At 33.2% G+C, this 15,634-nt stretch overlaps 1 protein-coding gene across 3 annotated transcripts in view; it reads right to left on the reverse strand.

The window, feature by feature from the left end:
* Positions 1-15,634, reverse strand: part of Ythdc2 (YTH N6-methyladenosine RNA binding protein C2) — a 65,496-nt gene that overhangs the window by 18,111 nt on the left and 31,751 nt on the right. For all 3 annotated transcript variants that reach the window (XR_015444737.1, XM_087194716.1, XM_004836185.4), the window contains exons 11-21: positions 15,489-15,615; positions 15,225-15,290; positions 9,719-9,897; positions 9,396-9,492; positions 9,230-9,317; positions 9,064-9,144; positions 6,694-6,776; positions 4,865-4,970; positions 2,760-2,879; positions 2,043-2,315; positions 439-565 (exon numbers count right to left, since the gene is read on the reverse strand). Coding sequence is in view for 2 of the 3 variants with exons in the window: in XM_087194716.1 (XP_087050842.1) it covers positions 439-565; positions 2,043-2,315; positions 2,760-2,879; positions 4,865-4,970; positions 6,694-6,776; positions 9,064-9,144; positions 9,230-9,317; positions 9,396-9,492; positions 9,719-9,897; positions 15,225-15,290; positions 15,489-15,615 (1,347 nt within the window). In the remaining variant the exon portion in view is untranslated. The remainder of the gene's footprint in view (positions 1-438; positions 566-2,042; positions 2,316-2,759; positions 2,880-4,864; positions 4,971-6,693; positions 6,777-9,063; positions 9,145-9,229; positions 9,318-9,395; positions 9,493-9,718; positions 9,898-15,224; positions 15,291-15,488; positions 15,616-15,634) is intronic.

The following is a 15,634-nucleotide window of genomic DNA, read 5'->3' on the forward strand; positions in this document are numbered from 1 at the left end:
GTTTAAAAGGAAAAAGCAATACTAAATCCCCTTTCAAAAAAAATGCCTTCAAGTGATTACCAGTGTTTTAGTGTTTGAAAAACATAAAAAACAGCGTTTAAACAATCTATTTACATTTTTATAATTTCTAGAGCTAAAATAATTATTAATGGTGATAAAACATAACAACTACAAGATCTAAACTGCTTTGTAAACAAGTATGTTATAAATTTTTCATTGCCAACAGTATCAAAAGGGTTCAGCTTCTGCTCATATATTTCTCAACTACAGCTTCTGCAGTATCATTTCTTTCAACAAGTAAAAGTTTATATAGGTAGAAGCCTACAAATCAGTTCAGGAATATAAGACACGCAACATGGTAATATAAAAATAATAGAAGCTGACATAAACATTAGAAATATTATGGATTTAAATAGCTTCTTTGAAGGAAGACTTTACCTGATGCTCTAAGCTGACCAAGCAACTGTGTTCTCATGCCTATAATTATTTCCATGGTGGCTTGTGAAAGAAAATTCTTTTCACAAAAGGCCCGCTCCCACCCATCACTTCGTGCTTTCTGCCATGCCTATAAAAACAGAATTACAAACAAGACATATTTACCAATCACTTCTTTCTTTTGGGGGGGTGGGTACAGGGGATCGAACTAGTGTCCTTAAGCTTGCAAGGCAGGCAATGGAACCACTGAGCTAAATCCCTGGCCCCACCAATCACTTCTTGATGAGGCAACAAAGTAACTGAAAACCACTATATTAATCAATTCAGGTCAATTCTTATTTTAATTATTCTATAAAATATAAGACTACGATCAAATAAAATGCATCATTAGTTAAATTTACTCCAATTGCTTTGATAGCCAATGAGTTTATAAAATGTCAACGAGAACTAAGGATCAAGTAACTTAAATGACCAATACTATAAGAATATTTACCTTCATAGATGCATTTGTTAATTTTATTTTACAAAAGTGTGAAAGATTTTCAACTAAGCACTAACACTTTTGTATATAAGAATCTTGCCACTCCGTGGTTCTCCAAAATTAACCTGCACATCAACCCCTTAAACTGAGAATGGAAAGTGGGATTTCTAGAAATAATCTACATATAATATTAAAAAGCTACTCTTTGAAAATGAGTTCTCTCCTTTTAGAATATAACTGAAAGACCAAAGCAATGATTTTCCTGTCTGCTTTTGTAGGAGGAGGAAGGAAAAATAAACAAAAAACAGAAATTTTGCTTCAAATTTTCCTCTATCATTCAACTGGTTTATATATATATATATATGGCATATAATACACTCAACTAATAACAATGAGTCACCCATTTATAGTACTTTTAGAAGAGTTCACGATTTTTTAAATTTATGTATGTGCTTGAAAAATCCTGTATGTCTAAAATTTATATTTTCTGCATAAACAAAGCAAAATTTTTTAAAAATAGTTTACATTCAAGAGAATATAAGGATACAAAGATGTTTATGTTTTCAAAAACAACATCTTCTCCATATATCTGAATTTCTAAATTATATTTTATTTCTCTTTCTCAGAGGCTCACTTCCCTTATATTTTCTTTCCTCAATTTCTATTATCTCAAAAAGTTTTAAATAATTTTTGCTTTATAAAATTATGGTCTTAACGTAGTGTCTTGAACACTCAAGAAAAAGATGTACTTTTTTTTGGTACCAGGGATTGAACTCCGGTCCTTGCGCTTGTGCAGCAGGCAGCAGGCGGCGAAACCACTGAGCTAAATCCCTGGCCCTAAAAGATGTACTTTTTAAAAAATCCAGTAAGTGGATATTAAATTTAATACAATTTGTTTCTAAGCTAAATGTATATAAAGCGAGGGGAAAAACAAAGTAAAGAAAAACTGATAATTTTAACATTAACAGCAAGAAAATATTTTTCTGGACTGTTAATAAAATGTAACTTCACAAATAAAACAAAATTAATAGAATTTTTATTTTTGCTTATTGTTTATTTTAAACTGTTATACTTGCTCCAGAAACCTGTTTAACACATCTCCAGAAACAAATGACAGTAATAGTACCTGGAATGCTCTGAGAAGTGCCATATGGTCACTGAACGTTCCTGCAGTGAAACGTTTCCTACAAAGCATAGCAGCACGTTTTTGAGAGGCCTGAGTAGGCAGTACAAAAGGGTCTCGATAAGCTAGTGTGCAGGCAATCGTAAGGATGGGATCCAGACACTTTAAAACAACAGCACATAGCACCATTTTACCAAGATGTGGTTCTACTGGCAGGTCAGCCAAATGATATCCAAGCTCAGTGAGATCTTCCCATGCATCCATTGCATCTATTGACTAAATCAAAGGACAGAGAACAGAATTAGACATGACCAAAAACTGTGTTTAACTTTAAAAATCCAGAAGAAAAAAATACAAATTTCAGCCAGGTGTGGTGGCACATGCCTGTAAGCCCAGTACTTAGAACGCAGAGGCAGAAGGATCACCAAGAGTTCGAGGCCAGGCTGGGCTACATAGTGAGTCCCAGGCCAGCCTGCACTACAAAGCAAGACCTTATCTTAACCAAACAAACAAAATTTTCTTATTACCATATCTCATAAAAACAGGCTTTTCTTCAAATATATATACAGACTACTGTTTTACCTATTATTATTTACAAGAGTATTATTCAAAATATATGATCTAAGATTATTTTTCAACAGCAGAAAACTAGTTAAGATATATTCTTATTTGGTTTAAATTTCAAGTAAGAAAATCAAGTAAAATAAATCTCTTACCAACCTTAAGCATCTGTACAGCATTTCTTACAATTAAAGCTGGTGGAGGTTCAGGAGCTCTCATAAGGAAATCAGCTATGGTACAACTAATTGGAGCTAACAGCTTGGTATGTAAACAAAGTTCCTATAAGTCAAAACAGTAAATAATTTTTGAAAAATTAAAAAGAACATTAATGTTTTATCCTTAAAGAAATCATGGGCATTACAGTTCCCAAATACAGTCTAGTAAGGTCTCAGACTAGAATGAATAGTAGAAGGAACAATGTCTTTCTACCAAACTTGGGCTTGTATAGGGTGCTATAGGGTGCCAGAACCTTAATAAATATCCTCAATCAACTCAGACCAGAATTATCAATGTCACCTCTGGCAACATCTCCTCACAGAGTTCTTACGTATATATATACAGTTAACACTCAGAATAACTATGCAAAAAGATTATCTTTTCCTCTATATACTTATTTTAGAATATTTTTATCCGTTCAACAAATATTTAGGCACTGTCTAGGTGCAAGGTGCTATGCAGCAAATTGGAGAAAAAGCAGAGAACAAGCAAGAGTCTGCTCTCATGGAGTTTATAATGTATTGTGGAAGAGATCTTTAAGCTAAATATTTAATTAACTACCTAATTACAATTCTCCTAAACGTTATAAAGGACACAAGAGCCAAAGCGGTAAAAGAATTTCAGGAAAGGGCAGAAGAGGGAGGCCATGTGACACCAAAGATCGTTTCCCAGAGGAAATGACACTTAATACATAATGACTGAGTAAGAATTTATCATAGAAGGAGTAAGCAAGAGGAATTTAGGGAGGGGACAACACACTAAGACCCTAAGGTACAAGAAAATAAGATGTTCTTGAGAAACTAAAATCTTTGTAGAGGAAAGGCAAGAAATAAAACTGGAGAGACAGACAAGAACAGATAATTCAGATGCTTGCTAAGAATTTTAGGTTTTATTCCAGTGTGACAAAGGTCTTTTCTGTCAAACGGGATATTTAAGATAACTCCATTTTATACAAATTTCTATTTTTCTGTAAAATCCTATTGTAAAATGTACATGTGCTTGCTTCACCATTCCTCAGACAGACAAGTTAAGACAAGGGGCCACACGCCAGTTCACCTGCCATAAATACTGTGTGTAATAGAGATTCCCATGTCACAGGATCTGTTCAGGTCTAGCAACCATGACTTCATCAAACCAGCCAATCAGGTTAGATTGTAAGACCATGCTCCCACCAACAGAGCAGGCACAGTGACGACATCACATGTTAGGGATAAACAGCTGGCCAACCCTTTTGTTTGGCAGTGCAACATTTTGCAGAGGTAAAGTTGGCCTTGCGGAAAAATTTTTCAAAAGTCTGATTTCTTTTGTGCTATTTGCAACACTGGAAAATATATGTCCAACACCAGAAGGAAGCCATAGGCATGAGGAGGTGAGAAATCACTTGAGGTATATGGATGCCAAAAACATGATCCTGCATCTCTTTAATGGTTTAAAAGCCAGCATCTTGGCTAGGGATTTAGCTCAGTGGTTCTACCGCCTGCCTCGCAAGCCCAAGGTCCCGAGTTTGATCCCCAGTACAAAAAAAAAAAAAAGCCAGCATCTAAACTAATACACTAAAGAGTCAGATTTAGACACTTCTGGTAGTTTTCCCTAGAAACTACACAGTGTGTATGATTGTTTCATGAAGTTATAAAACCTAAGGAAAAACAATGAATAAAAGCCAGGTAATATTACTAAATCCAGTTCCAAAGTTATCAAGATAATCTCAGCATCTCTCACTGAGATTTCAGTATTATCTTTTAGACCTTAAATAATTTATTTTCTAATTCTATTGACAATTTTTAGGATGAATGCTATGTAGCTGAAACTCAAAATAGTACATAAAATAGTACATAAAAACAATATTCTTATAAACTGCCCCGTAATTCAATGAATTCTTTAAAATTTTGAAGTCTTATTTTATACAGAAAAAAATCCTGTTATAGGTATGCAGTATCCACCATCCATTATACACAACTGTTTTATAAATGTATTGTTTTCCAAGTCCAATTAGTAGAAATTAAAATGGCCCTTCTCCTTACCCACTAAAAGGTATTTTAAATTTCTACCTGTAATGGCATTCTCAAAAGTTCTGGAGTCTGAAATTCCAACATATTCTGAAATCGGATTCTACTAAACAGACGGAAACAAACTCCAGGTCTACATCGCCCCGCTCTTAAAAACAAAATACAAAATTAATACTCAAACAAGGAACAAACGCTATAGTAAACTGTAAAAGCAATGTGATCTGGAAGACAGAAGAATGAACTAAGATCAAAACATCTGAGCGTGAGTTCTTTCTTAATTCTCCATGAATCCTTTCAGGAGATACTTCAATTGTCTGGAACTCACTTCACTTACTGAGATTCATAAATGACACCTACCTGATATAGCTGCCAGGGTTATGGTAAAAATCAAAAGAAATATACATTTGAAAGCAAGTAAAGAACAAAGCATGAATAAATGTTGGGTAATTTAAATTCAATCAATTTTGCCAAGCTATTAACAAGCATTTTGTTTAAGCTATTAACAACCACTGATTAGAGTTGCATAAATTATTCATTATACATCTTCATGTCACTAACATTTATCTCATAATGATAGAGACCTGTGTAACACTCTATGAAACATCAGAGAAATATCATGAAGAAAAGCAGGCTCTTTTAAACACATCCAGTCACTATGTCAGCTAATGACAGGACTAAATATGTTAAATCATAGAGATACAGAAATATCCCCTTCTGACATTGGTGGACCATGCCTTTCTTCATCAAATACTCCCTACAATATACCCATTAGGTTTCCTACATACCCAGCTTCCACTAAGGTCTTTTCCCAGACTATAAAAGTTAATGTTTCTCAGAGGATGAACTCTCTGCTCTTCTGTCTCTCCTGAGGTGATCTTAATTATGCTCCTAGCTTCAACTGTCATCCATCCTAGATTTTCTCATTCTAATTATAGACCTATACCTCACAAGTCTCTTGGACAACTCCACTTGGATTTTCCACAGTAACTCAAATTCAACACAACCAAAAGTTAACTTTTCATCCTAAATAAACCTTACTTTCCATTTTCCCTATCTGAAAACAACACCAACTTTATATTATTATAAACAACACTGCAAGTACACTCTTCAACATAGTTTTACACACATGTACAAGTATAATCAGGATAAATTATGAGATGTAAAATCCATGATCAAAGGCAGTATTTGGATAGTTTCAATTTACCCTCTGAAGAAGTCATAACAATCTACACTTCCATCAGTATAAAAAGAAAGTTTCCTGGCTCATATTTTTCCCATTACATTTTGCATACCATAAAACATTTTCATTTCATTGAATCCGATAAATAATAGTACTCCATTAATTTGCACTTATTTTGGTGTATATGAGGTAATGTATTAACAGGGAATGTATATTCTTTATTTTGGTAAACCAACAGTTTTGCTCTGTATCCATTTTAATTAGATTACTGATTTTTTTTTTTTTTGGTACCAGGGATCGAACACCGGTCCTTGTGCTTACGAGACAGGCACCAGAACCACTGAGCTAAATCCCCGGCCCTTGATTTTTATTTTTTTAAAGAACTTTTTTTATATAAGGACATTAGTCCTTTGTCCTATATTGCAAATATTTATAGAATTTTTACTTTTGTTTATTACGCTTCTTGCATCTTAGTGTGCATTATACCACAATGTCTTAAATTTTTATATAATCTAAATTCAGCTTTTAAAAAAGTGTTAAAATGGTTCACTTCACATTTTATATTATAAAAGTTAATGTTAACATGAAAACTAACATGTTACAGAAGGTAGAATATATGACAAATATGTAATATATATGAAAGTTTCCATTTTACAAGCAACTGAATGAATGTACATTAAATATACATTACCTGCCTTTTCGTTGTTTGGCACTAGCTTTAGAAATCCATACCATTTTTAACATTGTAACAAAGTTCAGTGCATCAAAGGATTTCTGCAATATTTAAATCATCTTTATGTTAAAATATAAAAGGTACTTAAGAGAAAATAACTGGAAACATTATCAACATATTTTAACACACCCAATTTAAAGTCCCATCTTGATTAAATAATTGGAAGAGTATTAATTCTGAAAAATCCAGATACTCTGGTTAAAAACACTAAGGAAAAAAGAACCAAAATTAAACTCAGGGGAGCCATAAAATTTCCTCTTCTATGCTTTGCTGAGCTATCTGCTATTCATGGCAGTCAGCTCTCAGGAGAAATCAAGACTGGGAAAACTGATCTATTCTCTGGAGGTCATTTTCTATCACATTTTCATTGTTACAAAGACAGAGTGATCAGGGAAGCACATTTTCTGAAATACTTTCCAGGGATCTCATCCAGAAGAATAACAATCACTAAACTAATCTTATCCCATAGCCAAGAATTTTTAACTCCTACTTTACCTCCTGCTGAGATACTTAAAAAGAGCCTCTTTTGAATGTTGCAAAGGAAAATACGTAAGAAAACCATTACTAACCTCATACTGCCTCAAAGAAACAAAAGTAAAAATCTGCAGAGAAATATTTTAAAAGAATACATTCCTAACTAGAATTTATACCTCCGTTATTTAGACATGTTTTCCATTATGTAAAATAACTACATAGTTTGGGTGTGGTGATACATGTCTGTAATCCTAGTACTCTGGCAGGCTGAGGCAACAGAATCACAAAGTCAAACCCAGTTGGGGCAACTTAGTGATTCAGTAAGACCCTGTCTCAAAATAAAAAAATAAAAGCCAAGCATGACAATGCACACTTGTAATCCCAGCACTCTGAAGGCTGAGGCAGGAGGACTACCACAAGTTCAAGGCCAGCCTGAACTACACAGCAAGACTCTTGTCTCAAACAACAATAGCAACAATAATAATTTTAAAATAAAAGATGAAAAGATAGCAGATGTAGCTCTGTGAGAAGGCCCAGGACTCAAGCCCCAGGTACCACAAAGTTTATTAATTACAATAACGACCTAGAGCAAATGGGTTCTCATAATAGGTTCTCATAATAGTTTAATTACAGAATTTTTAGAAAATGTTACTCAATTTTTAATAAAAATATTTCATTTGTCAATCATGTGTGTAAAACAACTTGACACTATCACTGTGTTTAAACTATGGTTTATATAAAAAGTAATACCTAGAGGAATTAATATCTAAAATATTCAGAATCTACTTCCATCTGCATTGAATAATTCTGGAGCAACAAAATCTGATCTTGGCTCACTGCAGTTTTATTAAAAATATTTACTACTGTCCTATCATGAAAAATAAACTTTATCTCTTCTTTATAGTATCCAACTATAATACATCTGACCAAATTCTGTAATGTGTTATTCTCTGTAAGATTCCTAAAAACTACATTAAAAACATTATATTTCTTCACATTAACAACCATTTATATCCACTAAAGGAACATAATTTGCATTCTACAATATGAATAATATTCTCAACAAGTCAATTATTTCTATCATTTTCATTCTTTCAATGAATGGCTCTACTAAAAGTTAGGAGCACCAAGAATTGCTAGGGATTTATATACTGAAAGAAAACAAATACTCCTTTTTATTTATATCAGGTGTTAGAAAACTGTTTTTGCAAACGGCCAAGTGGTAAATATTTTAGGCTTTGAGAAGGCCTGTGCTGGAATTACTCAGATGCCATTATAGTGTGAAAGCAGCTATACACAGTGGGTAAAAAGAGTGATAAACCTTTTTTTACAAAGGCAGGTAACAAGTCTAGCTTGAATGCTGGCTATTGTTTGTTGACCGCTAGTTTAAGGCCGGTGGGGGGTGGGGGGTGTGAGGGGGTGGTGGTATTTGGTTGGTTTACTGGTTGCAGTTTTCTTGTTCCTTTCATCAAGGTTCTCTTGAATTACACTTACTATATTAGGAACTGAAGATCTAACACTGAACATGAGGGACATGGTCTATTCCCAAAGGTAGGAGAAAAATATAGAAAATATTCAATTGAATTCACACTGTGATGAAAATTTCACTATAAGTAACCAAGCTTTTTCTTTCTTTCTAGTATTTAATGATAGAAATCATTTTTCTAATTTGCTGAACTAAAATAGATTCTATATACTGAATTTAAAGTAAAATATTTGAGTGAAATCAATATTTACTATGCTAAATACATCTAGAAATAAATTTTTCCACTAAAGTGAATTGTCTTATGAAAAGCACTAGTTAGAACAGAATTCAGCCTTCTTTTAAATAAGAATACAACTTATCATACTCACCTCTTTCACTTTTCCAGAATCAATAACAAACACAACATCATTGACTGTTATGCTGGTTTCAGCAATATTTGTGGAAAGAATCTGCAATAGGATATTATTTTATAAGTAATATGAAAACTGAATGATGACTAATAATAACGGGGAAAAAAGACTTTATGAAGCTTACTATTTTACGAACACCTGCAGGTGGGGTTTTTAATACTTTCTTTTGATCAGACGTTTGCATATTTGAATGAAGCATAAAGACCTGATATCTGTTGACAATTGAAAGAGAAATATACTGTAGTACCTGTCTATTATTTTAACCACAAATATAAAACTTCAGATTTTACCTATGTGCACTGTCAGCAAACCGCTTGTCATCAAACAGGATGCGATCTCTCAGACCAACAATTTCATCATATCCAGGTAGAAAAATTAATACTGCACCTTGGAGAAGAAGTTTTTTAATACCAAATCTTGTGAAATGAGAAGCAATCAAAAGAAGTAATTATAAGGAACTATACTGTGTGTTTTCAAGTACTGGTAAATTACCATGACAGTTATTCATGCATTACTATCAATGCAATTGCATGTAAATGTAGACAATCAAAATATTAATTTTTAAAGAAAGGTATACATTTTGCTGCAGTAATTTTAGACAGTATTTATTTACCAGTATCACAGCTATGGCAGATATTGTATAAAAGATGCATGATCAAATCCAAGTCTACTTTTTCATCATCAAAACTATGATGATAAGCTTTCAGGAGCTCTCTGTCTTCTGCACTCAGGTCATTTCCATTTGTTTGAACCAGAGAACTTTCATCTAGATTTCCAAATTCCAATGAAGCACTTAAAAAAAAAACACCAAGTCAGTTTTCATTAAAAGGAGTAACTTTTAAAGACCAATGATTCCCATTATGTCCTTCTTCAAATTTCCAATATGCTCTAAGGAAGTGACAAGGTATAGCTGCAATATAATTCATGCTCTAGTTTTAAGCACCTTATTCAACATAAAATTTGGCAATAACTGCTTTTAGAAAATCACAAATTAAAGACATTTCTCAAAAAGAAACACAGATGTTCAATTTCATTCGTCATCAAGGAAATACAAATCAAAACCACAATGAGATCCTCATCTAGTAAGATGGACACAATCAAAAAGACAGGTAACAAATGTTGGAGAGGGTGTGGAGAAATTAGAACCCTCCTACACTCCTTGTAGGAATGTAGAACAGTGCAGCCATTTTGGAAAACACTGAGGCAGTTTTTCAAAGCCTAAACACAGAGTTACCATATGCCCCAGTAAAGTTGCTCCAAGGTATATACACAAGAGAAACAGAGAAAATATATTTACATATATGTCAACTAAGAAAAAAACTATATACAAATGTTCATACCAGAATCCTTCATAATAGCAAAAATGTGGAAACAACATGAACATTCATCAATTGACAAATGGATAAACTATCCTATATCCATAGAATGGATTATTATTCAGTCATAAGAAAAATCTATGCAACATGAGTATACTTTAAAAACATTATACCAAGTGAAAGAAGCCAGTTATAAAGTACCACACATTATATGATTCCATTTATATGAAACACCAAGAATAGACAGCCTCTAGAAACAGGAAGTAGATTAGTAATTGACCTAGTACTAGGAGGGTTGAGGGAAAAGAGGGTATGACCGCTAGTGGGTACAAGTTTCCTTCTGTGGTGATAAAAATGTTCTAAAACTGATTGTGGTAACAAGTGTGTAAGTCTCTGAATATACAAAAAAAAAATCAATCAACTGTACACTTAAATGAGTGAATTATATGATATAGGAATTACCTCAATAAAATATTAAAAACATTTTGTCATCATATACATTTTTTTGTTTGTTTTGGTTTTGGTTTTTTGTTTTATGAAACAGGGTCTTACTATGTAGTTCAGGCTGTCCTTGAACCACCATGTAGCCCAGGCTGACCTCAAACCTGAGGCAATCCTCCTGCCTCAGCCTCCCGAGTGCTGGGATCACAGGCATGCGCTACCAAGCTTCATTTATATTTTCTTAATAGACTGTTTCTAATTGTTCACTATTATAAACAATATTTTGATGAGTGATCCACAATTTTTTAAAAGCTGTACAGATTATTTATAAAAGCAGGTTAACTGCGATATTTCCCAAAAGTGCAGAATCAGCATAAACTACCACTTTTCTTCATTCTGTATATAAAAACATAAACTACTGCTATCACTAATAATTATCAATAGGATTTCCAGGAAGTTCAGTTCAGCCCAATTTCTCTCAAAGAGCTGAGCAGAAAAATAACAAGACTATTTTCAATAGGCAAAATATTAAGATTATGTATCTATGCAGTATTTTAAATATCAAGATCTGTTGTAAAATATTCTAAGTTTATTGTTTCTTACTTTTTAACAAGTGAAGAAAAAGCTATAAAACTGAGTTATCACTATCAATCCCTCAAACATAATAATAAATTTAATTTTAAATATTTGAAATTTGCTGAGCATGGTGATGCATATCTATAATTCCAGCACTCTGGGAGGCTGCAGCAGGAAGAGTACAAGTTCAATTCCAGTCTGGGCCACTCAGCAACTTAGCAAGACCCTGTCTCAAGATAAAAAATGAAATAAAGGGCTAGGGATGTAGCTCAGTGCAATCTCCAGTACTCACAAATTGAAATAAATAAAATTAAAATATTTGAAATTTGGAATAAAAAACCCAGCTGGCCAAGATACTTAAAAATATTATCCAGATAACTGTTTTACTTGGTAATCTGTAGTATCTATACTTATCAATACCAAAATAATGACTGGAACATTTAAAGTGTTATCACTAAAAGACTACAAATTCTGTGTACTATTACTAAAATGACAACAAAAATGAGATTAGCATTTGGATGTACTAAGAATTTTGAGACTCTTTAACCTAAGTATCAATGAAATCAAAATTACAAAAATAATTTCATACTTCAAACATTTACTTCTTACAGTGTCCAAGATTACATCTATAGCAGCACAAAAAATTAGGTCAAATAAAACATTTCATATGTTCTTGATGATTTTCTATATTTTAACTTCAAAATCCATTTTGGGGGGGACTCTCATAGGCTGACAACAAATAGAAGCTATCAATGTATTATAAAATATATTAAAGTTTCTTTTACATATTTTAAAAATCTATATAACTAATCTAAATTTATCTAAAATGTCCAGTAAAAGATAATTAGGGCAAAGGATAAGCTTAATGCAGCTTAGTGATAGAGGGCTTACCAAATATACATAAACAAGGTCCTGGGTTCAATCCCTAGCACTACTTAAAAAAAAAAGATAATTAAATCAGTTTCATAAGATACTTAAAGTACTTATATTACTCTTCTGATTTCTCCTTTTTTAAAAATTATTATTATTTATTTTCTTTTTGGTATCAGGGATCGAACTCGGGTCCTTGCGCTTGCTCAGCTGCAGCAGGCAGCAAAACCACTGAGCTAAATCCCTGGCCCTGATTTTTCCCCTAACTTTTTTTTTTTTTGGTACCAGGGACTGAACTCTGGACCTTGCACTTGCGAGGCAGGCAATGGAATCACTGAGCTAAATTCCCGGCTCACCATATACTAATCTTAAAAAATAAAAAAATAAAATTAACATAATACATATTTATAACATTAATAAATAATTTTATAAGTTATAACAAAAACCCAATCATACTACTTAGGACCTTTTGCAACTGTCTAGGCCATTTTTTAATTAACTGCTATTATTTCTAAGCAACACTCGTCTTCTGCTATTAACAATTTAGTCCAACTAAGGAAAAATAAGGTTACCAATTCTACTTCCGTAAACATCCCACCCACTCCAAATCCCATAATTTTTCTTAAATCATCATTCAGCTTTTACTTTACTATGATCATGTAAACACTATGTACCACTGAGACAAACTGGGAACTATGATCATATTTCCTTTTTTCTGTACTTTTTTATTTTCCTGGGATAATTACTGTTTAATCTTTATTTGCTTGGTTTTCTGTGAATTTATCACTAATTCTTTTGAAATGTTCCAACAGGCTTGTAAAGCTTTTTAATATACTTAAAATTTTCAGGTAATAGTTTTTCTCTCAAAGACTTCTCTCCTGAAGCCCTCCATCGTATTTACGGGGACTGGGTGGGTCTGCTAGACAGCTGTCATCACAATCCTCCTTCTGTACCAGTAACCAGAGCATTCCCTGACCTAATCCTTGTCTGGATATACAATGTTTCTCTGGGGTTTCCTGTTTGTTTGATCTATTTTTTGTGAAACACATTCTCTAAAAGTTTCCTGCCAGGGATTTAGCTCAGTGGCACCACACCTGCCTCACAAGCACAAGGTCCTGAGTTCGATCCCTGGTACCAGAAAAAATAAAATAATTTTTTTAAAAAAAATAAAAGTTTCCTGAGACCAGGGATTTAGCTCAATGGTTCTGGCGCCTGCCTTGCAAGCACAAGGTCCTGAGTTCAATCCCCAGTACCAAAAAATAAATAAATAAAATAAAATAAAATAAAAGTTTCCTTATAAAAGGTACATAGGAAGTAAGCTTTATCTTTTTTCTACAATTTTCCATCTCTTGTCTATTTTCCCTACTTTGTAAACAATTTTTCAACTTTAAGAAACATTCTGAAATTTTATGCTATCATATTTTTTATTTAGTCATGCAATAAATATTCACTGATCATCTATTAAACCAGGCACTGTTCTTGAACAAAAGACACAAGTATACTAAACACTGTTGGAGAAAAGAGAGAAAATAAACAAACAAAAACAATAAACCAGCAAAGTATGTAGTGCATAGAGAGTAGCATGTTCTACAGGCAAAAGAAAAAGTAAATATAGAACAGGTTAAGGACAATGCAGGTAAACTGAGTAGGGCTCATGAAGCTGAAATCTGAATGAAGATTTATGGCCTGTTTCTTTTTTATAGGACAAGTTTCTTCTACTCACTGATGCTTAGTTTTATCCAAGTTCCAGAGTTTTCTGTTGCTGCTCTGTTTTACTTATTTCACTTGTGGGTGCAGTTTTTCTTCAAGTATTTACCCTTGGCAGTTCTTTGCTTTTAAAGAGGAAAGTAGCAAAAAACTGAGTACACTCATGGGGACTGTTAAGTGATCTGGCTTAAAGGTCATTCCACTGAAGGAATACCAACCTCCTAGAAGTCCAAACATTTTCTCTAGAATTTGGTCTATTTTTCCAGGAAAGAAATATCAAGTTTTCTGACAAAGAACATAAACTTTAAAAAGGAAAAGGTAACAGCAGATAACATGATAAAGAAGTGGATGGCATTTCAACTTTCAGTTTATGGACTTTCACTCAAAGCACTTTGTTATTTGATAACCTCACCCCTACTTTCCCACTATAGCTAGTAAACCCAAGTTCAAATCCTCTATATCTAATTTTTTAAATAATCCTAAATCAAAAGTCTCTGTGGCTCAATTTTTAAAATAAATTTCTTATTTCCTATCAAGGTGGGAAAGGGATATCATCTAATGGCAGGGAAGAAGGCGATGTGAAGCTCTACATGCATGTCACAATGGTTTTCTGGTTTTTTGCTTTTGTTTTTTAGCCCTTCTTTCATTGCTTCATTTAAAGGCAACTGAATGAGAATCTCAAGAGTTCTAAAGCTAATGTGAGTTTGTTTCTTACTAGCACTGAGTTTCTTTGTTCTCCTAAGTCAATTACCACTTATCAACTAGCTACCTATCATCCAAGAATGCATTCACATCTTCTGTCTGTTACTGTGCCCTCTTAATGTCTTTGACTGTGTCAGTTTATACCTTTCATATTCCTTTATCGTTTTAGTGAGGTTTTGGGGAAATACAGAGATAAGTACACACGCTGTATCTACCATGTTTAACTACAAATCCCTCTTCTGATTTTTCAAAATAAAGAGTAAGCCCTTAAAACACAACAGATCTTAATCGAAAAAAATCAGAAAGAAAAATTTCTTCTAATTACAAAAAGTAGTCTCTCTGCCTCTGATAAGCGCAAAGCCCTGAGTTTAATTCCTGATATCCACCCCCCAAAAAATCTCTGGATAAAAAACTAAAAATAGCCTACTTTTACATATTCTATGATTTATATTGCTAGCCTTTTTTTAAAAAAGAAAATAATATTAACTTAAAACACTAAAGAATTACCTGTAAGATTCTAGGAGATCCACAACTTCAGTCTGCCCAAAGTGTTTAGCCCAATCTAAGGCCATCCTGCCAAAATTCAAAGATAACAGACTAAGACAGAAATAATTTGCTCTCAAAATTATAAAACTGCCACTCAAAATTATTTACCATTAAAGTAGAGATCCACCCGCAACTATTACATAATGGCTTTTAAAATAAAGGCAAATGTAAGAATTCTAAAAAGATATGTAAAGATAGACAGAAATGGATGCAGTCCAGCATTACCAGCCGTTTGATGCTTTGCTATGGACGTTGGCACCCATGCTGATTAACTGCTCCACTTGGCTTGCAAAGCCTCGTCCTGCAGCAACCATCAGTGCTGTGGCACTGGTTTCACTATGTCTGTAATCAACTACAAGAAGAAAAAATAC

Source organism: Heterocephalus glaber, unplaced genomic scaffold (genome assembly GCF_053883595.1).
Source record: "Heterocephalus glaber isolate CG9 unplaced genomic scaffold, H.glaber_assembly_v1.0 deba00001606, whole genome shotgun sequence".
In the NCBI taxonomy this organism is placed as follows: Eukaryota; Metazoa; Chordata; class Mammalia; order Rodentia; family Bathyergidae; genus Heterocephalus; species Heterocephalus glaber.